This window comes from Amborella trichopoda, chromosome 6 (genome assembly GCF_054954075.1).
Source record: "Amborella trichopoda isolate Santa Cruz 75 chromosome 6, AtrichopodaSantaCruz75HAP2 v2.0, whole genome shotgun sequence".
NCBI classification, from domain to species: domain Eukaryota; kingdom Viridiplantae; phylum Streptophyta; class Magnoliopsida; order Amborellales; family Amborellaceae; genus Amborella; species Amborella trichopoda.
The window spans coordinates 12,338,428-12,365,377 of record NC_142341.1 but is presented as its reverse complement, the minus strand read 5'-3'; the positions used below and the strand labels follow the sequence as shown (position 1 = coordinate 12,365,377).

At 34.5% G+C, this 26,950-nt stretch overlaps 1 protein-coding gene across 4 annotated transcripts in view; it reads left to right on the top strand.

Annotated features, from left to right (window-relative positions):
* Nucleotides 1-26,950, top strand: part of LOC18438138 (S-adenosyl-L-methionine-dependent methyltransferases superfamily protein) — a 57,274-nt gene that overhangs the window by 13,904 nt on the left and 16,420 nt on the right. For 3 of the 4 annotated variants that reach the window (XM_006848327.4, XM_020669764.2, XM_088868635.1), the window contains exons 1-2: nt 19,649-19,845; nt 20,432-20,560. Coding sequence is in view for 1 of the 4 variants with exons in the window: in XM_088868637.1 (XP_088724763.1) it covers nt 20,438-20,560 (123 nt within the window). In the remaining 3 variants the exon portion in view is untranslated. Of the gene's footprint in view, nt 1-19,648; nt 19,846-20,431; nt 20,561-26,950 lie in introns of those variants that run through there. The other variant, XM_088868637.1, reaches the window with a different exon arrangement.

The window sequence follows — 26,950 nt, the reverse complement described above, 5'->3', positions numbered from 1 at the left end:
AGTCTGGTTTCTGGGTCAGAATCCAGATGATTTGATTCTTCAATTTTTCTTTTCCCTTAATTTCAGACGTATCTTCTTTTTTAGAATCAAAGTCATTTACTTCACTTGCAGTAATCTTTTCTGATTCTGCGTCACTATCATCTAAGCTAACTATGAGATGATAATTAATTTCTTAACATGAGTTCTTCATGTTCTAATAATAACCTTTGTATGTAATAAGATGGTTTCTTGTTTCAAAGTCTTTTTCCTTTATGTATCTTGATTTCCAATATTCTATAATTTCTTTGATGGCTTCAAAATTTTGGGATTCATTTTCTTCTAAGGTAAGCATTTCAGCTCCATAAAATAACTTTTTTCTAAGTACACATGGATTTTTTCAGTCCAAGGTGCTTTTTAATAGGGAAGAGTTCATATTTGAAAGAAGAGTTTTAGATTCTTGTTCCAGCAATTCTTCTCCTTGCAAATTTTAAATACTTCTAAATTTTCTTAAGAAAAATTTGTTCTTGCTAACTTTCTTGGCCGGTCTATCAATGGATAAAAAGGGCCATTCCTACAGAAGGATTCCCTAAGGCAAGGGAAGGAAATTGTATTGGTACAAAGAGGATTGGAGAATCATATAGAAACAACCCTATGCTCTCAATTCAGTCAACCCAATATTCCTGAACCAACTTCATACAAAGACATCATAAAGATGCGGAAACAAATACAACAGTCTTATCTAGTAGATACCAAGTAGGCATCCAGTTTTATAAAAATCTCAATATTCCCAATGATATTTACAATGAATTGAACGAGGTATGGAAAACATATACTTGTAAACTTATCTAAATTTTGAAAACATATAAAAAAATTATCGGATTTGATCGCAAATCAAAGTCTAGAGTTTTCAAAACTAAAAGAAAAAATATTTATATCCATTAAACAAATATGCATTGGAATGAAGAATTTACTTTTGAAAAATCAATGCATTTTTTGAAGTAGCCCATCTCATAGATAATCAATCTAATGAGCCTATCTTCGAAAACAAAAAAATGATATGTCTGTATGAGAAGGCAAAAACTCTCCTGCCTCAAGAGATTTTTTAAAAGTTTTCTAAACTAGTAGATGATGACCAAATCTATTAGAACAGTACTTTTCGGGATTATATAAAGATCTTAGGAACAATATAAAAACTTTAATATATGTAGATCATGAAGAATGGTGCCATGACGCCATTGACTGTGGAATTGCAGGAAGACTCGTCTTTAAATATAATTTTTTTTCCAAAAGTACATTTAAAGAAATTCTAAGATTTTGAAGTATTGCTGGAACATTGTAAGGAGATACCTTAGAATTCCTATGAAAACGGGAAAATTCTACAAAAGGACAGGTAGAAAGGCTACCCTAGTTTCAGATAATAATAGAAACTTGGAAGATGTCTTAAAGAATTTCACAAAGATCTTAAAAGAAGAATTTTGTTGACAAGTCGACGAATAAGGTTGTCAAAATTAAAATTATGCAAAATCAAATACTTTGAATTGTTTGCAAAAAAGAATACCAGAAATAGTATCAAATGCTAGATGATGTGAAAACAGATTTCTGGAAAAAACAATTTTTCCCTAAAATTGCCAGTCCCTTGAGACGAGATCTGTGAAACTGATTACGACAAAAGCTACCCTAGGAAACAGGATAAGTTTTGTTTCAAAAACATTGCCTAAATCTAAAAGCATCAAAACAAGTCAAGAAATGACTTTGGATGAAAGATTGAAACCGAATTCTCAAAAACAATTTCGAATTTGGATGTGAAAAGAATTATCAAAAGAACTATTTCAAGAAGAAAAAGTTTAAATGGAAAAAGTGGAATAAAAGAAAAAATTTTAATAAAAGAAAATGGTATGTTGTTAAGAAAAATAAAATAATCCAAAAATAAAATGTTGTTCCTACATATGTAACGAAGGACACAGCTCCAAATTGTCATCAAAAAGGAAAAAATGTCAAGAAAATGATAAAAATCCTCGAAGAAAACAATTTTGAATTTTGATTTGGAGAAGAAATTTCTAATAGCGAATCGATAATATTCGAGATAGAAATTGAGTCTGAAACAAAAGACAGTGATTCGGAATTAGTTTTTATGATGAATGAAGAAATACTATTTGAAATTTCTACAGAAGCAGAACAACAAGTTAGTAAACTTGGAGATGTGATTAAAGAAGAATTCACAATTGATGAAATCCAAAATATAAAAATAAAAAAGAGTAATGATACTATGGGACCCTCCCACACCCATGTGAGAAAGACCTCAAAAGATCACCGTTAAATTTTGACACAAATCTCAAAAAAAGTTATCAATAAACTCATTCACCCAAGTTCCACATCCATGTGATAACTTTAAAAAAGAGGGTCTAAATAGTGTTATTACTCAATAAAAAATTATTAAAAAGAAGAACTATACAAATTGTCTAAATTAAAATTTCGGAATAGAAGACATTTTTAGCATTTTAGCGGTAACACATTTGCTAAAGCTTTTGAAAATGGTTCGGTTGAAATTACAATTTTTGAGAAAACAAAAATAGCAAAATTGATTAAGCGATACCCAAAAAAACTTAGGTATTTGCGTATTGGAATAATAATGAAAAGTTGTGTTGTGTTTATGCTGCTACTTCACTGCTATGGTTTATGCTGCTACTTCACCCATGGTTAGGTGACATTGCCTAATTGGTATCAAAGCCTTTAGAAAGTTCGTGTTCATAGTTTTCAGGTACATTTTTATTTCGGTTCACTTTCATTTTCAACTCGTTTTTGTTCATTTTACTTGATTATGTATTTTATCTCAGTTAGTACTGTATGAGTTCTCAAACCCATACACCTTGTAATTTCTACCTCATAAGTCATATCCCGTTTTTGCACAAGATTGGGTTTAAAGGAAAAGGACTGTCAAGAGTTACTGAGAGAACTACATAGGGAGGGCTTTAGGCGCCAAAAGGGAATCTCATATGGCTGACCTAATCGGTGAAAGTGATCAGAAAGAATCTGATTTCGATAATAGTTTACATATTAATAAGTCGTCTAAAAATAATATTATAAGTAATGTCGGTTTCAATGGACTCGTAGATCTCTGTAATAGTTGGATATAAAATGTGGGACATGTCTATCTCAAGTTCATATTGATATACATCATTATGGATGTATATGTATATATCTCTTGATAAGGTTAGATATCTAGAAAATATAGACCAAATTATTTGGTCATCAAGTTATCATACCATAATCATCTCCTCTACTTGTATGATTGTCCTCTATATATAGGGTAACGTATAGATATAAAGCATTTATCCAAAATAATGAAGAGGTATTTGGGCTTTGGATCTGTGCACGTAGGCTTCGGCCTGAACAATGTTATCTTATCTCTGTCGGCTTCCATCCTCAGAGGACTGAACCCCACAGCCATGGCTGTCTAAATCTGGCTATGTCTAAATCTTGTGTTATCTCTGTCGGCTTCCATCCTCACAGGACTGAACCCCACAGCCATGGCTATGTCCGTTAGCCCATTCATCTGCATAACTATTCCCTTTTAAAACCTATAAACTCCATATCCATGTCTCATACCCATTCCCTATCTATACTGACCTCGGTACCTGTTCCCTCGTGCCCAAGTCTCAATTCCATAGCCATCATACTTACCATCAATCCAATCCCCTTCATATCCCTCACTTCCATAATAGTAATAAACCCCACTTCTTGAGCTCTTCCCTTGATGGAATTCGCCTTCGTACATATTGCCATTACTGCCATTACTTATTAGCTTCTAGTTCTTGGGGACTTCCATCATGGTGTTAGGGCCTTCCATCATGGTGTTAGAAAACCACTCCTGGTTTGCCCTTTATAAGCATGGATTCTGTACTGCGAGATCCTCTTAGAGAGGCAGAGATTGAGAAAGCAAACCGTTGAATGGAAGAAGAAAGAGAGAGGTCGTGTTAGAGAGAGAGAGCGGGAGAGAGAAAAAGAGGAAGGTGCAAGTTGTAGAGACGGAGGAGATAGATCGAATTCAGCTGCTATTGGCCTCTCATCAATCCAGAGGGTTAGAGATCTCAAAAAAAAAAAAAGTTTACAAAAGTGCAGAGAGATAATTGGCTTGCTCTCACATGGAGAGAGAGATTTGTTTGGTTCATGTTGTGGGCCTCCAAATTCTCTGGTGTTTTCCTTGCATATCTAATATCTGTGGTATCTTTTCGTATAAATCTGTTGAAACTGATGGTGTTTTGGTGGCTTTCCGTATTTATCTATATTTGGAGAAAGAGCCCCGCACTCTGCTTTCTGACGGTGCTTGTTCCGTGTGTTTTGCAAATATTTTGGAGCGCCATGGTTGCTCGTAGGTAAGTTGATTCAATTACAGAAGTGACAAAGGAGGACAACTAAGAGGCAAGTTACCAAGGTTGCCCAGTTGAGACGAGGGGCAAATTTGTCCGACTACTGAAGGGTTGGGCACATTAAAGTGCAACCCCAATGGTGTATAGAATTGAGAAGTAATAGGTGTGGCTGCATGCATCTGAGTACAGGCAGGACCCGTATGGGGACGTTTATACTTGTGTCTAGACGTAGCCATGGACGTCGAAAACCAGCAACTTTTCGAGGAGCGAGAAAGATGGCAGTGTTTCAAAGGTTTCAGATTTTTTTATTTATTTTTGTTGGCTCCTTCAAGTGCTTCATGTGTGATGATCGAATTTCTCAATCTTGGTTGATGATCAAGTTTTCTGTTACTTGATTTTGTTTGATGATGGAGCTTTCCGTTGCTCCATCTTGTGTGATGATCGAGTTTTTCGTTACTCGATCCCAAATGTTCCGATAGCTTGTTGTTTATTAGTGTAATGGGAAAAATATAGTGAGCTTTTTTTTGCAGAGAAGACAAGAAAAAGAAGAGAGAAGATCATTTGCTTTTAGGGAGAGTTTCTAAAAAGAAAAAAAACTTCTGAAGAGAGAAGATCTTCAGAGAAGCCTCTGGAGAAAAGATCCTTAGAGTCCTCTACTTATGTGATTGTCCTCTATATATAGAGGAACTTATTGATGTAAAACATTTATTCAAAATAGTGAAGATAGCAGTGGATCCGTAGACGTAACGCTTCGGCCTGAACCACGTAAATCTTGTGTTATCTATGTTTTCTCTTCTTCTTTCTCCATTCTATACTCCCAAAAATTCTAACATAAAATGCAATTTGAAAATAATAAACAATTATTAAGTAAAATAATGCAAGTTGAAAAAAAAATTGATAATTTAGAATCAATAAAAAATATTGATCTAAACCAAGATTCACAAATCTTCTTACAAAGGTAAATTCATCTTTGCAAAACAAAATCCAAATCTAGTAATCCATATGAACCTGTAAAAAGGTTATTCTATGGAACAGAATTTTGGCTATAGAAATTTTGGCTTTGGAAGATAATGAATCAAAAAATTTTGAAGCCATAAAAGAAATTATTGAATATTGAAAATCAAGTTATATAAAGGAAGAAGATATTGATACAAGAAATAAACTTTTTTCTAACATGCTAAAAAACAATTTTCATCTAATATAATCAGTTTAGATAATAGTGATACAGAATCGAAAAGTATTCCTGTAAATGAGATAAATAGTTTCGATTCAGAAGAAGAAAAAAAAACGCAAATTGTGCCCCAAAACAAATCATGCTGAAAAACAATTTTCATCTAATAAGCAGTTTAGATGATAGTCATAAAGAATCGGAAAATATTTCTGTAAAGGAGAAGTAGTTCCGATTTAGAAGAAGGAAAAAAAATACAAATTGAGCCCAAAAAAAAATGATTCTCAAGGACATTATACTCATTTATAAATCCTCCCATTATACTCGAGCACATTATACTCCTCTATGTAGTCTTCTGGCCAAAAAAACGGAAACCGTAGAAACCAAAGATCATGCAACCAAACCACCTAGAATCTCAAAATTGATTTGATTGAAAAGCAAATAAGGGAGCATGTCTCCATCCATTGATCCACCTATCCTTCATTTATCACCTTCATTTATCAATCGTAAGCATCAACGTTTGAAAAACCGGATTAAAAAACCGGATCAGTGACTCGAATCGTTCACACTCATACTCGTGTCGGATCGAAAAATCGGTAGATCCAATTGGAGAATCGGCAGAATTCAATTTTTTTTTCAAAAAACCACTATAAATCTCTAAAAATAGTATTATTTAAGTTTCTAAATATAATTAGAAATGATGCATTATGTACTGTAACAATCCTTAACTTTCAAAAAAAAAAAAAACTTTTAATAAGTGATAGTCCATATAAGCGTGATGGTCCTTAGGGACCATCACTACTTTCAAAAGCTTTTGATTTAAGTTTTTGCTGCTTTGCCACGTCTTTTAGTGGACATGGGCTTTAAACTTCAGGTGTAATATGATTGTTACACCTCATGTATGAGGTGTAACTTAATAAGATAAAATATTAAGGTGTCTTAAGAATTTAAATAGGAGAGGCGATGACTCCCACCCTAGAAAATTTTTAAGATCTTTCTCTATCTAGGCGAATTTTTATCGGAAGTTCCCTCTCAAATATTTTAGGTACGTGACTTCATTATCTTGAAAAATAATCTTTTTAATAAAATTGTGATATTTTATCTATGTTAGAAATTTTAAATGCTATAAATTCTTAGAAATAAATTTATTTATTTTTCTTGTCTATTGTTAGAAAATTTTAGATACTGTAAAATGGTTAGAAATAAATGTGATATTTCTGCTTTTAGTAAAACTGTGAGATTTCTTTTCACTGTTTTTGAATATTTAGACATTGTAAATTTCATGTACAAATGACTGCCTTATTATTTGAAAACTGATATTTTGCAATTGATTATAGCATTGTCTGTAAAATGTTTATTTGCAAATTAACATCCCATTAATTGTGATAATTCCGTGTTCTTAAATTTCTATAAGAATTTTTCTATACATGTTAGATTGGCAATAATGCTAAAATGTCTTTACGAACTGCTACCTTTCTAAATTTGAGTCCAAAATAGTTGATTGGTTATTTTTGAAATGTTATTGAAAGTGACTGTTATTAATGGTTTCAATGAAATTCATATTAATAATTTCAGTGATATGTTGAGTATATGATAGTGTTGATTTCGAATGTTTAAAGAGCTTTAGAAATACTTTAAGTATGCAAGTGGACTCATCTGGTTCGCTGGTGAGGTATAAGTGGACCTATCCGGTACGTTGGTAGAGATTAAGTGGACTCATCCGGTACGCCAGTGAGGTATAAGTGGACTTGCAGGGATTAAGTGGACCTATCTGGGACGCCGATAGGGATTAAGTGGACCCATCAGGACGCTGATGGGGTATATAGGTGACCTACTTGGGACGCGCCATTAGGGTATTTTGTGAAATCCTTTGAATTATGCACTGTCGTTAAAATGTTATACACATTTCAATTATTCGAATTATACTTAATTATGTATTTTTTAAAGTGAAACTGTTAATGCATTTTTGTTAATAGATCTCTTTTGTTAAAAATATTGATATCTTTCAACCATGTTATTTTTAGGATTATGATGATCACTTACTGAGTAGCCAAACTCATCAAATTATGGTAAACATTTTTTCAAGATAATTGCAGTTTCATTTTGAGTGCTCGCCAGGATCAACTCTGGAAGATATTGTAGTTGTGCTTAAACTTTTTTTTGTTACTTTGTAAGAATTCGCCACTGTAAATTTGTCTTATCAAGAAATGTATATATGTTTTGACTATCACATCTCAAGAATATCAGTATTGTAAATTCTTGAGGCGTGACAATTATAGTATCAGAGCACTAAGGTACACAAATTTAGGGGACTAAATTTCTTTAAGTGGGGAAGAATGTAACAATCCTTAACTTTAAAAAAAAAAAAAAAAAAGAAGAAACTTTTAATAAGTGATGGTCTATATGAGCATGATGGTCCTTAGGGACCATCACTACTTTCAAAAGCTTTTGGTTTAATTTTTTGCTGCTTTTCCACGTCCTTTAGTGGACGTGGGCTTTAAACGTTCAGGTGTAATATAATTGTTACACCTCATGTATGAGGTGTAACTTAATAAGATAAAATAATAAGGTGTCTTAAGAATTTAAATAGGAGAGGCGAGGACTCCCATCCTAGAATATTTTTGAGATCTTTCTCTCTCTAGCCGAATTTTTATCGGAAGTTCCCTCACAAATATTTTAGGTAAGTGATTTCATTATCTTGAAAAATAATCTTTTTAATGAAATTGTGATATTTTATCTATGTTAGAAATTTTAAATGCTGTAAATTCTTAGAAATAAATTTATTTATTTTTCTTGTCTATTGTTATAAAATTTTAGATACTGTAAAATTATTAGAAATAAATGTGATATTTCTTCTTTTAGTAAAACTGTGAGATTTCTTTCTACTGTTTTTTAATATTTAGACATTGTAAATTTCATGTACAAATGACTGCTTTATTATTTGAAAACTGATATTTTGCAATTGATTATAGCATTGTCTGTGAAATGTTTATTTGCAAATTAACATCCCATAAATTGTGATAATTATGTGTTCTTGAATTTCTATAAGAATTTTTCTTTACATATTAGATTGGCAATTATGCTAAAGTGTCTTTACGAACTGCTACCTTTCTAAATTTGAGCCCAAAATATTTGATTGGTTATTTTTGAAATGTTATTGAAAGTGACTGTTATTAATGGTTTCAATGAAATTCATATTAATAATTTCAGTGATATGTTGAGTACATGATATTGTTGCTTTTGAATATTTAAAGAGCTTTAAAAATACTTTAAGTATGCAAGTGGACTCATCCGGTTCGCCGATGATGTATAAGTGGACCTATCCGGTACGCCGGTAAGGATTAAGTGGACTCATCCGGTACGCCGGTGAGGTATAAGTGGATCTGCATGGATTAAGTGGACCTATCTGGGACGTCGATAGGGATTAAGTGGACCCATCAGGACGCTAATGGGGTATATAGGTGACCTACTTGGGACGCGCCAGTAGGGTATTTTGTGAAATCCTTTGAATTATGCACTACCGTTAAAATGTTATACGCATTTCAATTATTTGAATTATACTTAATTATGCATTTTTTAAAGTGAAAATGTTAATGCATTTTTGCTAATAGATCTCCTTTTTTTAAAATATTGATATCTTTCAACCATGATTATTTTTTAGGATTATGATGATCACTTACTGAGTAGCCAAACTCATCAAATTATGGTAAACATTTTTTCAGGATAACTGCAGTTTCATTTTGAGTGCTCGTCAGGATCAACTCTGAAAGATATTGTAGTTGTGCATAAACTTTCTTTTGTTACTTTGTAAGAATTCGCCACTGTAAATTTGTCATATCAAGATATGTATATATGTTTTGACTGTCACATCTCAAGAATATCAGCATTGTAAATTCTTGGGGCGTGACATGTACTTTTATTATTTTGTAAAAATAAGTGAATACTGAGACACTGTTTTCTTGATTGGATGTTTGTATAATTATTAATAATAATATGGTCTTATAATATTGTATCAAAATAATTTAAAAATATTAGAAAATACTTTCATATTAAAATATTAAAAAACAATTCTTATACGAAGTAAAATTAGTATCACATCAAAGTATCAAATATTTCTTAATTTTCTTTACTCATCTAAAATTATAACAACCTAACTAACTGTAATATTATGTACTAAAATTGAAACTATTGGTTTATAAATTTATATTTTATAATTAGTTTACTATACAAATAAGAACAAATCTAAAATATCTTATAATATCATCTAATTTAAAAAAATGTTATTTACAACTATAACAAAAAATAATAAATTACATAATTTATAATACAAATAAATTAATAAATAAAATACAAGATTTGACAATCAATGTATAATTATTAATATTATAATAAATATGTTTAAAAAGTTATTAAAAAATGCTTCCATATCATATGATTAAAAGTAAAAATAAAACCTCTAATAAATTTTAATGCAATTATATTCACATGATTATATTGACATAAGTTTGACAAGTTATTAAGATAAATAAACAATAATAATTTAAATATAAGTATACTAAATTTTTTAATTTAATTAAATAGAATTTCCTTTTAATTATATCTAATTAAAATTTAACTATATATACTTTTATTTTTTTATTATAAAAAAATATAATTAATCTAAAAAATAAATAAATTCTATTTTGTAGATTATTTGGACGAATATAAGTAAGAGAGAAATAGAACCAATCAAACTTATGCATAGACGAAAGTACAACCCTATGTATGCATTGAAATATGACGAACTTGCTTTGGAAATGTAGAAGGCTATAAATAATCCCACATCCAAGGATTCGGTGCATGTAAGGTAAGCATGGCGTGAGGGTTGGGGTGGTTAGTTGCAATTGTAATGATGACCCACGTGGGGTGCCCCATTGTAGATTTTTTATATGAAAATTATTCAAACTTCCGGTTTACTGTAGTGATTCCTCCTCCCGTGACGTTGTACCAAGTCCATCGGCTCATGACATCATAATACCGATTCACTGTAGTGACACGTTCGGATGTCACTTCCGGATCCCATTTTATGGTCGGATTTGAAATGTTACAGCCGATACCTTATCCAGATCACCTAATTCTAGATTGGATCACTGATTTTTTAAACACTGATATACATCATCAGGGAACATTTGAGCATACAATCACGAACAATGCACATGCCTAACCTATGGAACATTTGAGCATACATTCAAGAAATATGCAAAGGCTTAACCTTGAAAGTTGAAGCATGTCATATATTAAATCTATCACGGCTGCAAATGGAAAGAACGAGAGAGAAAGGAGCAACCCATGACTGAATCTTGAAAGGGAAGAAGAGAATAGGGTGGGAGGGGTACAATAAAAAGGCGGGTTTGAAGCTGTATCATTTTTATAAATGCCCTCTCATTTTCTTTTGAAAGTAATTTCGTGTTTTTCTTTTCCTTTTGTCCACTGATATAATCTATTTTATTTTTTCAATGAAATTTTGTTGAAGTTCAAAAAATAAAAAATAACAAAAAGAAGAAAGAAAGAGGGTATTGGGGAAATACTATTGGCTGATGGGAAAGACACTATTCAGCCACTTTGCTTTTCACATGAACAAAGATGATTAGTTATGCACATATTCAAAGACCAACTCAAAACAAACATGCTTAGCAAAGAGTAAATTAATACATGTGCCTCAAGATTGAGGGAATGTAACCTTCGCCTAGTTTTTCGGCTTAAATTCGTTGATCAGTGGTAGATAAAGGGGTTCTGTCGTATTGTAATCAGGGGCAAGAGACTGTCCACATGATCGCCCCTGTACAGATTATCGGCAGTACCAGTTTGTGAAATGGTGAAATAAAAATTGTGGGAAAGTTTTGAAAAGGGGGCTATCGTATAAAAAAAGGTGAGATTGAAAAACAGTTTTAGAAATAGACGAGAAAACAAAATGAAAAGGAAAGAAAGGGGGCGAACCTCAAGCTAGATCCCCAAGCCCGACACCTAGAGTCGGTGCCAGTTCAAGATCAGGTTTGATGCGGCAATTTGTATAAAATGAGCTTAGGGGTGTTTGAGGATATTAGGATATGGATCAGATGTACTAGGATTTGGGTTCTAATATACTAGGGGGGCTCAAAGTTAGTATCCATTCCAGCAGAATCTCGCTTGAGGGTTAAGAATCCGGTCCAGAAAATGGGGATGGAGGTCATCCCCTATTTATATAGACTAGGTTCCCATTGAACAATGTCACCAATTCATTATTGAATCTGGGCCGTCCATTTTCAATGCCGCCGGTAACCACGCTGACGTTGCTACTTGCGATGCTCAGCTTTGGAGCCATCAAATTATTTAAAACTTGATATGTTAGTGATGGTATTGGTGGGGCATGATTATGGGTAATGTAATATGGTACCTCTTCATTACGAACGATGTGATTTTGGGCGGTGGCATGCGTCAAATGATAGCTGACACTGGTGGCAGCGTTGGTCGTTGCTACTAGTAGCACCCGTTCAGGATTGATTTGGGCGTTGCTAATTGCTACCCCAGCATTGGTACCACGGGCGTCAGCATAATGATGATAGCTTTCTATTACATAGTCGCATGAAAATGTGTTAGAAAATATCTTTATGATATTATGACTCCATATCAGAGATATAGACTACAAGAATAAATACAACCGAGGCCAAATTCGCCCTTAAGTTTCGTTTGACGGAAAGAAGGGTCTTTACATATATACTGGGTACGTGAGTAATTCCAAGAACTTCTGATTCTTGTTACAACTTATATCTACCCTCTCTATAGGGTCCAACACCCTTGTTTTGAGTCTTAAAGCCGATACACTCACATATCTAAAAAGAAAATACACTGACAAATAGAGAATATCAATACCAAGGGGGTGTATAGGGCCTGTATACCTGACTATAAGCAGGGGTATTGTTTACGGATCTGCTCCTCAAAATGAGGCTTCAAGTGAGTCATATAATCAACAACTTTCGCTTTCTTTGATGATTTTCACACTCAAATAATAAATGATGACGCTATTGGGGGCATGTCTATTGACTGTCAATGCAATACGTATGTAATCACTCTCTCATTTCTCTCTCTACCATGCACAATAGATGGGAAATGTAAAAAGGGGGGTATATATGAATTTCGTCCTTTCCCTGTCTCATTGAGAAGTGGATTTAAATAGATTTTTTGACATGATGAGGATGAAGGTTGATGAAGCATATCTAAACCATTTACCATATTTGCTCATCTCTCGTGATTTGGTTTGAAATGATAAACTCATATCATTGTTCAAATTTGAAAGCACTTATATATAGCTTTAAGGATGACTTTTGTCCTTATTTGATCTTGATTTTGTCCTGACGTTTAGAATTCGAGTGTGCAACTACCAAGATTCATCGTGATATTCCTTGACAAAATCATGGAAAATAGTTATTCTTATTCATTGTCTACCAGTTTGCAAGACAATATCAACATGTCTGAGTATTTCAATTGCCGCTCTTTGATGACAAAACTTTTCATCATGAAATTTTGTGAAATGATAGAGTACTCAGATACATAAACAACGGTTTAAACCTCTCCTCAAATGGATCATACATAAGGGAGATGTGATCCGTCGAAGTGAATGCATTTCTGCATTGCAACAACAGATCTAAAGATTGCAAGCTCAACCACTAGGAATTATAGACCCTGGGAGTATGATAATTTTGTAGAGGGGACTATGACACATATTTTCATAAAATTTGGGCTCAAGATTGTTCATACTTTAGGAGAAATCATGTAGTTGCGGTCAAGATTTTGCACAGATGTTTTATGGATATTGTTGTAGAGCTTGTGACTCTCACATGAGAGATTGATAGGATGCCGCACTTATATGGCGAATAGGGCATTGAGTTGGGAATCAAATGGTCCAGATCCCCTGAGAAAACTTCCTTTAGATTAAGATAATTTCAAGTGATCGGAGGATATCTTGGTTATCTGACTGGCTAACGATGTATAAAGATTTGGTTGCCGATGGCTAATCCATCTCCAAATGGCCTAAACCTTTGAGATGAGGGATTGGATGCCTCAAATATGATTTCTCAAATGTTTCGAATTAATTTCCAAAATATCATGTTTAGGGTCATCAATCAAAGCATATTATGGCCACCAACGAATTATGGACGATGAAACAAATGAGTTCATTTTGAATGATTCATGGACTAGATGCATATGAGTCCTCACTAAATATATATGCAATGGCACGTCTCAATGTGATATCACATGATGATGTTTGCTTATGATCCGATTGCCAAATATTCATTTGGCAGACAACGGATTGAAAGACGTATTGTACCATATCAAAACTTTTCTAATATTGTGTGAGAGGCATATTCTGGCCTTGAGGATATATGACGCAGATCTTTTCTCAAATTGAGGTAACTTGATGATCTTTTATGGCCAATTGTTAGCCAAATTGCACATATTTGATTTACAACGTGTTTGAAAGTATATTGTACCGTATCCAAACTCTTCCAATATTACGTGGAGAGGCAGATTGTGGCCTCGGTGATATATGACCCCGAGCGTTTCTAAAATTGAGATGGCTTGATAGTCTTTTCGATTGGTCATTAGCCAAAAATGCACATATTTGACCAATGATGAGTTTGAAAGTGTATCGTACCATATTCAAACTCTTCCAATATTGTGTATAAAGGCATATTGTGGCCTTAAAAATACATGACCCAAAGGGTGTCTCGAATTGAGATGGTTTCATTTCCTTGGCTATCGTTGGTCGTTAGCTAAGGTGCATAAATTGACCAAAGACCAGGACTCTTAAGGCGTATTGGGGTCTCATAATTTTAGGCACATCGTACTCCCCCATCTTCCTAGGACTATGCCTCACAAATATTTTTTTTAAGAATCATATCTGTTCGGTTTGTATAGTGACTCACTGTCTACCAAGATATATAGATCTGACATCTGTTCAATATTTATTTCATGCATTATACCTTTCAGGCTTGTATTAAATTTCTCCAAGCGTACTTAACCTTGTATTTTGACTAAAAATACACTTAGCAAAGCCACCATGCGCACTGCATGTGCGGGAGATCACAATAGCATGCGACATCCAATCATTTTGGGTGATATTGCCGACATCCAGTATCTCTCTTCTTTATGTTCATCATCCCATGCATGCATGTTTCACAACCTTCAAGACTGCCCCTTCATTTTAGGAGTCTTGGTTCATGAGTAGATTAATACTCGTCATCCCATATTTATGACCACTCGCATAGTTTTCAAATGTCAATATCGCATTCTCCAAAGGGAGTTATCTCATCTTCTCCTTGATGTTATATACAAAACATCTTTAACTTGAAATGAACTCATCTCCTACGGTGAATCCTCATAGCCTATCCTCTTTGGTCCCCTATTATTATAGATCCCTATCCTCTCCTTTTGCGATCAGGAAAAACGAAATTTCAAGCAGAGGACGAACTCTCAATACCTCAGCTGTATTGGCCATGGAGATTAGTTATAACATTCTTCAAACCCTCAATAGATAAGGTCTCGGGCTCGCAGCCAACTATTTTTGCACGAACCTCTTCTTCTTCTAATAAATTTGAGGAGAAAGTGTTTATACTCAAAAATGCGGGCAAGGAACTTGGTCATGGCCTTGGTTTTGGGCGTAAACTTGTCAAAATGAGTTGGTCATGAAAATAGTCCCATCAAATTACGTTTCGACCAAGAGTCAAGTCACAAGATCTTCTCTCAGTCGGACTGCCAAAACCAACTTCCCACACATCTTAGCCTTGGAGTTCGAAAGAAATTTCAAAATGTTTAATGAAAACAATGGGGATTCTATGAAGAGCTTTTAAAACCAAGAAAAGTTAGAAAATATTCACAAGGAAGCTAAAGAAAGCTTATAAATGCCACTAATGAAACAAAAAACAAGAAGAAAAATGATACCTTAGATCGGACCCCTAGGCCTAGTGCCCGAAGTCGGTGTCGGTTCAAAGTTTGACAATTGCATGGCTAGTTATGGTCCTTCAGGTTTTTATCAAATAAAGCTATGGGTGGAAGAGGATCCGAAAAGTCTGATTATCCGAATCGCCTTCAGCTTGGATTGAGTTGGGTAAGATTTCTAAGATTTAAGATATGAGGTACGGGTTTGTTTCTTGGGGTTAGATAGGTACAGAGTCTAATCTGACAGAGCTTATGCACAATTTATGAAAATTTATGACCTTTTGCTTGAGGAGGAGTGCCTTATTTATAACCAAAATAATTCCATGATCATCTTTGAATGTTTTTTATGCAATCTGGGCCGTCACTTGCAATGACTTCGGCGCTGCTGGCAATGGCGTCCAACTAGCATTAATTATTGTCAACTCAATTAAATGCTCCAAAATTACATGATTCTGGCCCGAGTACAATTTTGTAGGACGGTGTTAGAGGCCCAACAACGTTGGCAGTGTCGTTGGAGACATTTGGAACCACTTTCTGACATAAATTGCCAAGTATCGGTTTTTGGGTATTGTTTTGTACAACCAACTGGCCAATAAGATTTATGCACCAATTCGACTGTCATTAATGCCATTCCCAGTGTCGTTGATGCCAGTCGACCATTTGGACGCCATTGTATGATTAATGGCTCAAGTGACATTTCGTTTGACGAATCTGATAGTGGCACGACCTTCCGTATTGACACTTGACATGTTAGTCCTTGCCGACACATGTCGGCCCATATTGACATGTGACACAGGTCAGTATATCCAAGTTGTATCTATCTTTGTCTGTCAGAAGCATAACGCTAATGTCAATGGTGCTGACACCATTGACAATAGCATTCGTTTTTTCCTTTTCTTGCATGTCGTCGTGTTTGTCTGGAGTGTCAGGTAGGTTTCTTGTGTTGGCATTGGTGTCAGAACTTCATGCTTCTGGACTGCTTCCAACTTGGTAGTTCTTAGTTATGATCTACCTTGTTCATTCTTCACCGGCATTCTTCAATAATACGATCTCTACCGAGAGATTTAGGTTCGTAAGGGATGGTTTATGGTTAGATCAAGAACGGGTGTGAATGGTTCAAGTTCTAGGGTAGCTTGCCTGGGATATTCCATCTTCTAAAGCTTCCTCGATCGGGAATGGGGTGTCTATAGGTAGCTCATGATGCTATCTTAGATATTGAAAGCAAAGGGAACCCTGATCCTGATGAATTTTCTCATCTTTAAGAATTAGTGAAAAAGCTTTATAGAGAGGTGGATCATTACTAATGCTTGGCCGATTATTACGAAGGAGAGGCCAACTATGCAAAAAGGACATTGCCACAGGTTCAAAGGAAAGTGGCAAGAATTTCAAAAGTCATTTGCATCTACGATTAATGCGATATCAGCCAAAACAGGAGCTATTAGACTTTAAGATATTTCCTTCTTTCTTTTTTTCTCTTTTTTTTTTGAATAAATTGTAAGGGATTTTAGTCCTAACAAAATCCATGAGTAAAGCTCCTGGTTATCAATTTTCATGTAGATATCTTTTCTTCATGCTTTTTTCACCTATCTTATTTTTTTCATGCACCATAGGCTAAACACGCGTGCTTGGATAAGCATCCTCGTGTTCCCAAATAAACTGATAAAACTTCTCCCCAAAATCTGCGGCTTAACTCAAACATAGGAAAAGTTTCTTTCAAATTCAAAAACCATAACATCCAGTTTTTGTTTATACTGGTTTTGTAGGTGAGAGGTTATTTGGCGTGACAGTATTGATCAAAATGTGTTTTTTTTATCCCCAAAAAGACTTAAAATCAGAATAAAAAAAGGGAAAAGTTTATATAGAGCTGAGATTCTAAACAATCAAATTAGAGCACACTTTCAAATAGTGTCGAGAAAGGCGGTTTCACTACTGGGAATGTTTGTGATAGCTTTAAAATATATTTGCATATTTATTTATAAAGTTTAAAGCTTTAAAAATAGTGTAGATCGACCGATCTATGAAAATCTTGAAAATTGACAGTCCAAAAATGAATTATAAAATACAATATTTTCAATACTTGAAATCTATTTTTTTTCTCATGTTTATACATCTTGATGTGGAGATATCAATTTAAAGATATTTGAGCATCTAGACAAACTCTTCTAGTTAAATTTTTGAGATAGGCTCAAATTTGATGGTTTAGAGCCTCTCCTCTAGGTAAACTTTTCCCTAAAAGAAATCCAAAAAAAAAAAATTGGATTACATGTAAACATGTTTTTTACTATACGAGGTAATGTTGAAAAAATCACCGATCCAATCCAAATCGGGTGATCCGTATCGAATGACTGTTTCGAATCCAACCATAAAGTGAGATCCAATCATCACACTTTTTTTTCAAAATCCAGAGGGTATTTTTGTAATTTTTTAAATCAAAAGAATATTTTTGTAATTTCTATAAAAACAGCCCTCTATCTTTGTTCTATGTGGGACAACTAATGGAGGCCGGCAGGGTTCGCTTTTCTCTCTCTCAGATATAATAAATGGCATAAAGGCCTGAGAGCTTGGGTTTTTTTTCTCTCACTCATGGCATTAGTTTATCACTACCATATTGAAGGCGAGGTTTAAAAGGCTGGGACCAGCTCTTTACTAAGAAATAAATGATATAATTATATATATATGTTTTATAACATGGTGGCCTTTAAATATTAATTCAAAGAGGAAGACAATTATTAAAAATAATAATTAGTTGATAGGGCCCACCACCCATATCCTTCACCAAAAAAATTTAAATTTATTTGCTCTAAAAATAAAAACAATGACTAAAATTAAAATATTAGCTAATTGGGATTAAAAAATTAGTACTAGCTTATAGGATATTAAATAATAATAATAATAATAATACTGATTTATTGAATATTAAAAAAAATACTAGTTTATATGATATTTTAAGAGAAAAAATAACTTTAGCTCATGCTACTTTAGATTTTAGTTCAAGTTGCTTTATCAATTATCCCACATTGCAAAGATGGATTTCTTTATTTATTTATTTTATTAAGATATGATTGCAAATTTATGCTACTAAATTCTATATTTCTATCAACGCTAATTATTATACATTAGATTTATTTATCTGTAAGGGTCATACCCTTGTTTTTTGAATCACGTTGATTATAATAGGTTGCAGTTGGCATGCAGATGCATCCGTGGCTGTAGAGGTTTGGTGCACCTTCAAATTTTACTATGGTATATAATTTTAATGTAAAATGTTCTTAGGATTATTTCAAAATCTATTTTTATATCTAATTATAAAATTTTAAATTTAAAAAATGATTAAAATCCAGTAGATCTATAAACATATGAAAATCTTGAAAATGGATGGTATAGATAATATGTTGTAAAATGCACTATTTCTGAGACTTGAAATCTTTTTATTTTTCATGGTCATACATCTCGATGTCAAGATGATCAATCAAAGGGTTTTTCAACATTAAAACTACATTCTTCAATGGAATTTTGAGGTGCATCCGTAGTTATGCATTATAAGGTTGCATCCTTATATAGATTTTGTTCATTATAATATTATAATTAATAATTATACTAATTACAATGATAATCAAATATTATATTTTATTTACTAGTTTATTTATATTATAAATTATGCAATGTATTATTTTTTGTTATAGCTGTAAATTAGATTTTTAAATTAGATGATATTATAAGGTAAATTTCAAATTTATTTTTATTTGTATAGTAAAATGATGATAAAATAAAAAAATACAAACGAATAATTTTAATTTCAATATATAATATTATATTAGTTAATATTGAATAAATGTTTGATGATAATCTTCATACAGGGAAAGAACATCTCAATATTCGCATGTTGATACAAAAGCAAAATTTTTTAATGTAGTACTATCGTTTTCTATTGGATTCCTAAAAATCAATATCTATAATAATTTTTAATTTTTTTTTGAAATTTTTTTAAAACCAAATTTGATCGATTTGACCAATTTTCAATCCAAAACCGATTTACCGATCTGGATGGGTTTTTGGGTCCCAATCAGGAACACCGATCCATTTTTTTAAACCACTGGTGGCCGTAAGTATTGACGCCACCCGTTGCGCACTTCTTCTACACCTCTTAGTCTCTCTCTTCCTGAACGTTGGCCGCCATTTTGCATCAGTCGTGAAGCTCTTGTGCTCCATTCTCCCTGCCATCTTAACCATCAGAAGCTCAGAAGCCATAAAAAAAAAGCGCCATCTTCACAGCAGCAATTTGGGCTCCATTGTTGGGCCATTTTTTGCAGGGGCGAAACTTGCTTTTCAACGTAACTTGCTTTTCAACGTTTCTTTTATTCAGTTTTGCATCACCAGGTATGACAAAGAACTGGATTTTTTCGCCCATTTACTGTATTTCGAGTAGACGCAATGAATAAAATGTCAGGGTTAGGGTTTTGATGATGTTTTTGGAGGGTTTTCCTAGAATCAAATGCGTGAGTAGAAATGGTGAAAAAAATATCTGTTTTTCAGTGTTTGTTTGGGCATTCTGTAGATCTGTTGGAGGGTTTACTCATTTTTTGGGTATCAATATATTTAGGCATGGCGCTGACCCTTTTACCCCAATTCGCGGGCTTCAGCGTCATTTGTGAAGTCTGGATGGTTATTTAAATCCATAGTGCAGAAGTTATAATGGAGTGCATATATCTGATTATTACTTTATTAATTCATTTGTATTTTGTAAGGCATAATTTTGTTAAAGGGGGGATTATGTTACACAAATATGAATTGTATACATCGTTGTCCACCTTGATAACAAAGAAAATTATGAATTAGAGAGCTTTGGTGGTGTGCAAGTATGTATTGATGAGTAGGATTAGGAATTGATCCCTCCAATTTATCAATGAATATTTAATTTAAGTTTTTTATTTAAATTTTTATTTACATTCCTTTGTTTTTACAGAGTTTGATGAGTGCCAGTGATAAGGATAGCATACTTCATGGTCTTGATGAAATTGAAAGACAAATTGAAGCAGGGGAGTTTGTTTGGAGAGCAGATAGAGAGGATGTTCACATGATAAGGCAGCTTCAGGTAATCGAGTTTTATCTTCTGCCCTTGTAATCACTTGGTTTCTAGTTCTTTGTTATTGGTTCCTCTCTTTCCGATTTGTGGAATCTCATGTTACTACCCTGTTTTTATTAATTGCATTTCTATTCTTTTACTTGTACTCGTCTACTGAGGTTGCAAGCATTATTGCTCTACTTTTTCCAAGGTCGCAACCATCTTGCTGCATCATTTTGCTTGAATTTTTTTTACTTTTGTTTATTGGGGGAGTGTATGTTAAACTTAGGATTGTGGAAAAACGATGGCCACTGGTTCCTCACTGTTGATGGGGTTAAACTTAGGAGTGTAGAAAAACCATAGCCACTGGTTCGCCACTGTTATGAAGTGCAGGTTCTTCCTGTTGTGAATCTTTAATTTTTTTTTTATTGGGACTTTTTTTATTATAAATTCACATATTGGGTTTCTATGGATTAATTTAACTTAAAAAATTAGAATTTTCTTGAAGTACCAAGACAATTGATTTGGAGTTGATGAAAATTGAGACAGTGAAAATTCTAAGCTGATGTTAGTATGGTTTGGGGTTAATGTTTGTGAACTCTCTTTCTTTAGAATGGTTTCTGATTTCTTGTTTATTCGTTTATGCATTCATGGTTTCTGGTTTCTTCTCTTATGAATGAATTCAATCCTTGCATTGTTTGGTTTTCATGAAAAAGGTTAGAAAAGCTCAATTGGGTGGTTTCATGCTTTTTACTGTAATAATTGCTGGCTTTCTCATTTTGAGTGGTTGTGGTTAGTGAGATAGCTGTATTTAATCTTTCTTTCGCTGGTTGATTGTCTTTTGGTGTCTTTTTCTTTCAAATGACAATGAATTCGTAAGTTCAAAGTTCAAAGTTTGGTGTTCATGTAGTTGGTGTGAGTAGGGCATAAGTTGTGCTTTTGGGCTGTACATTCCACAAGTTTTTTTAAGCACTTTGTTTCAGCTGCATTCTGCAACTGTTGTTGCTCCCATAACAGTTTGTTCATGGTCTTATTTGTTCATTTGTGAGTTGGTCAGTGCGTGTAGAGCACAAACTGCGTTCTTGTGCCGCGCATTACTAAAGTTTTTTAGGCACTGTTGCTTTGCAGCATTCTGTGATAGTTGTTGTTACAACAGTGAGCTCATGGTCTTCTTATGATCATCAGAGAATGTCAAGCTTGATGCGCATGATAGAACTTGTGTTGGGATGACTGTTTGCTCATATTTTGTTAAGTTTATGTCCTTGAGAGTTGTGTTTGATTGTTGCTGCATTTCCTGTTAATAAAGACCTCTTTAGACTTTGTTTGATAGAGTTTCACTTGAGTGTTTGTGTTGGCTACAATATACAACTGTGATATGCTCGATTTGCTGCTGATTTTACAGCAGTCATCACTTCTTATGCCGTTTTGGAGCTTGTGAGAACTGGTATTGTTTGATACTTCGATTTTTGTAGCTGTTGGTGCTGCTATGACTGTCACTTGTTGCAAACTGAAGAATCTTTAATTCTGTACCAATTTGAAGGTGTCATAGGTTGCAGCCACATAAAATAGAAGAACTTGATCTAGTAGAGGATAGCACTAATATAAATGACACACATCTAAACATTATCAATCTCAATAAACCCATCTGGTACATTTGATGAGAGGATATACTATACCATTCGTATGTAACATCTCCACAACTACCTTATGTGACATTTCATTACTTGACCAACAATCCTTGGTAGTATGAGGGTTTTAGTTCTGAATTCGGTAGGTTATACCTCCACGGTATTTTCGACAAGCTTACCATGGATACTTCTTCTCAATATTCCTACCACAACTTTGTTGGATTGTGCAATTTCAGTCTTTATGCCGCACATCATGATTATGAGGCTCGAGGTGAGGGTGTCCTATCAGTCACCCGACCTTCAGTTTCCATCTCTTATCTTCTCATCTTCTCCTTCTACCTTCCTCTTCTTCCTTAAGACCAAGTTCGTTCAACTCTCTACAACTTCCAGCGAGTGTTCTGGGTATTTGAGATTCCCTGTTGCTTTCGGGAATTTCGCCAGAAGTTTGTTCCCTCCTCAAGGTTCGAGCCTTTGGGTTCCATGGTTCTTTTCCATTCTTTTTGGCCCCTTCAAAGATCCAGGGTTTCAACCCTCTCTTAGCAATTTCTCTCTGATTTCTTAGCAAGGCGAGGAATCCTAGTCTGACGCTTGGTGTCGCAACCGTAGGCTGCAGCAAAGAACCTTGTTTCGGTTTCCTTTGCCTCCTCGAGCTTTGGCCACTGAATTTTGGATTTTTAGACCAACCTCGAAAAGGTGAGGTTTCCTCTTTACTCTTTTTTTTATGTATATTTTTTACCTTGCCGCAATTCCTTCCATTTTTAATTTAAATATAAATGACTAAACTTGTCTCTAATGAAATAAATAAATAAAACTCAAAAACTTCCCCTTATTATATGATTGCCCCTTTCTTTTCCCTTGGTTCTACAACCCTTCTTTGCTCAGCCACAGACTATTGGCTGAGGCATGGTTGCATCATTTCCCTTGGTTGAAAGGAACTCGACTCCGACGAGTTAATTTCAACATAGAGGTAGTATAAATCTGCATCCACCCTTTTGAACTCTTTCTCAGAAATCTACATACTATCAGAATATGGCCTACCCGTCCATTTGACCAGATGTTGGCGATAGGAACCCTTTCGAATTTAAAAGTTTCCCGTCTTCAAAACGTGCTCAGTTTCCTCTTCTTTCTTTCTCAGCAATTGCTTTATCATATCAACAATTACTTCTTCTTGGACTTTTAGAGGGTCTCCATGAATTAAAATAAATAAACTATATGAAATATCGGGGAGATATCCAATGCCTTTAGTAATTCCACCTCATATGCATTATTTTCATATTTCTTTGAAATTAGGCAATGGCCCACCTCCTTGGACTTGAGCTTATTATATGTCCCTAATGGAAACGTCTCCTTTCGCTAATATACTATTATTAAGTCACCCTCCTTGACCATCTTCTCTTCTATGTTCATTTGAGGCTTTTCGATACTTTGTATTGCTTTCCTCAATTGCTCAGCAATGCATCATCACTTATCTTGGCTGACATGGGTAATGGCATTAGGTCAAGCACATGATTAGGAGTCCGCCCATTAACAATCTTAAATGGTGATTTTCCTATAGACCGATTCATTGAACTGTTGTAAGCAAACTCAACCTATGGCAAAGTGAGGTCCCACTAAGATATATTATCACCAACAATACTCCTCAAAATGTTACTGAGGCTCCTATTCATTACTTCAGTTTGCCAATCTATTTGAGGATGACAAGTGCTATAAAATTGAAGTTTGGTTCTCAGGCGCGTCCACAAAGTATGCCAAAAATGACTTAAGAACTTTGTATCTCGATAAGATGTAATATACTTGGGAATGCCATGTAGCCTCACAATATCTTTGAAAAAGAGATTGACAATGTGTAGAATCTATAGTTTTTCTACAAGGAATAAAATGTATCATTTTGATAGATTGATCAACAACAACAAAAATAGAGTCCATACCTCGTATGGTATGTGGAAGTCCAAGTACAACGTCCATAGAGATATCAACCCATGGGGCATCTGGAAAAGGGAGGGGAATATAAAGACATGTATTTTGTGAGTGACCGTAGATAATTGACATGTTCGTCATCAGGCCACAAATTTGATCAACATCGCTTCCTATGCATGCCCAAAAATACTTTTCTTCAACCATAGTCGTGGTTTTGTCCCTTCCAAAGTACCCATCTTAGCGTCTACCATGACGCTCCATAATTATACACTTCCCTTAGGGAGCAATTAGGTATGCATAACCGTACACCTTTAAATAAATAGCTATCATGCATGAGATACTCACTCATGGAGTCTCACCCATCAACGCATCTTTCAAGGACCTTGCTGAAAATTAGGTCATCTTTATATTGGTCTTTTATCACTTCAAATCCCAACACTTCCATAGACAAAGTTCCAAACAATGCTACTCTTCTACTTTAAGCATCAGTTGCCTTATTTTGGGTTCCAGCCTTGTGCTTTAATAGGAAGGTTAGGTGTCCACTTAGCGTGCTGTGCATTCAACTTCTTTTGGGAATTCAAGTACTGGAGTTCTTCATGATCCGAGTATAGATCAATAAATTCCATATGGATCAGGTAGTGCCTCCACTAGCACAAGGCATGCAACACTGCATAAAACTTGAGGTCATGGACCGAATACGTTTTACGTGCTTCATTCAACATCTCAAAACCCACCACTCCACTGAAACACTCCATAACCCTCTCTCTTGGCCCGTACGGACCCAACCCCATCACCGCGGACCATCTCAAAACCTACGCCCGCTTGAACCACTCTCCCTAAGTCCCTGCCCCACCGCTTTCGATCCTCTACCCTTGTCTCTTTCTCTCTCTCCATACCAACACAACCCCATCACCTCTCATCCATTTTCCCTTTCTGCATTTTAAAACACTGATCCAAAGCCCTACAAGATATCATGGTTCAAGAAAGGAAATGACAACAATATCTAAACCCTAATCACAAATTTGCAATTACAAACTTTAAAATTACAAAATACACACTAAAAATCTATGAAGATTAAAGAGTTCAAAAGTCAAGTCAAATGATCATCATTTTGAAAGTCATGAGACTCTAAATTTCAAATCTTAATTAGACAAATTATTTATGCATCTCCATGTGCATCATCATCATCACTATCATCATCGACGACCTCCACATATTTTTCTTCTTCCTCGGCCTCCTCTAAGTCCGCCTCCCCCTCGACCGATGGAGTTGATGTGCGACTGGACCTAGTTGTACCCCTTTGTGCTCTAGTGTTAGGCTGTTCTTCTTCATTAGCCCCTGTGGCTAGATCGACATCAAGCCAAGTAAGATCCTCACCCTCAAGCACTAGCTCTACTCGTGGATCCATGGCCCACTCACTTGTACAATCGCTATCAAATTTATACAATTGAATTAGGTTGAGATCCATGCGTTTGTGATACCTCTCCCTAAGCGGCTCATTATACTGCGCATAAACCAAATCATTCAACTTCTTCTGCTCCAACCTATTTCTTTTTTGGTATTGAGCTATGGTAAACAAGGAAACAAGCAAAAGCAACATATGTTATTTTCTTGTTCCTACTTTTACACTTCTTAGATAAGTTAGTTATTAGAAAATTGCAAATTGAAATCCTAGAAATATGGATTAAGGACTTACATATTCAAATGCACTCCAATTGCGTTTGCAACCAAATGAGCTACATGTGAGACTCAACACTTGAATAGTGAGTCGTTGTAGATTTGGTGTCTCACTTCTATATAATGCCCACCATGCAGCTGTATAACATTTCATAATTTAGATAGATATTTAATTATTTATATAAATAGAACTATACATTATACAAGTAAAAAACTGTAAAGAAAACAAAATGGAAATTAAAAGGGCACGTTTGTCCTTTACTTGGATTTATAGTGTCCCTGTTTCGAGTAGCAATCTGTTTCCCAAAGTTTCCCAGTGCTAACTTGAACTTGATCAATTCTTGGCTCTGGATCTCATCTTGGATATCTTTATCAGGGACCGACCTTTCAAACATATTTAAGAACCCGCTATGTATTACACAATCAGACTCAATGGCTGGGTGCTTGTAGTGAAGAGATGGATTTAGAAATTAACCGGTTGAATGTAGGTGCCTGTGAAGCTGGTTATCCCATCTCCTATCAATAATTCCAAGTATTTCCTTACATTTCTGTTCATCATCCTTTAAAGAGATTTTATGTCTCCCTTTGCCCTAGTCATTGCCTCATGTATATAGCCCATGGCGGGCTTCACTTCACCATCAACCAATCGAAACATTCTCACTAAAGGGCTAGCCACCTCCAATGTATGATATATCTGATCCCAAAAAGATGTATTGAGAATAATTTGTTCAGCCTTTCTCCCATCCCAATGCTTTGACCACTTACTTTTACTCCAATAGTTCGAAGCAAACATGGTCCTCAAGGCATATTTTTGCTTGCATATGCTTTGAAGAATGAGAAATGATGTGGCAATCTAGTGACACCCGGTTTCATTATATCTCTCTTCTTTGTAAAACTTCTCACCATGCTAAGGACTATGGTGTGTAATAAATAAATCTAACAACAAACATAGCTTTTGAAGTCACCCCACTAAATATTGATATTATACTCATTTCTCTAAGCATGAGATTAATACAATGAGCTGCACAAGGAGTCCACAACATATACATCCTCTTCAAAGTGAAAAAATGCCCAACTGTAACATAATTGGCACCATTTTCAATGACAATTTGTACCACATGTTTCTCTCCAACAAATTCTACAATCTCATCTATGAAGTCACATGATGCCACATGTGACTTCTCTGATGCATCAACAA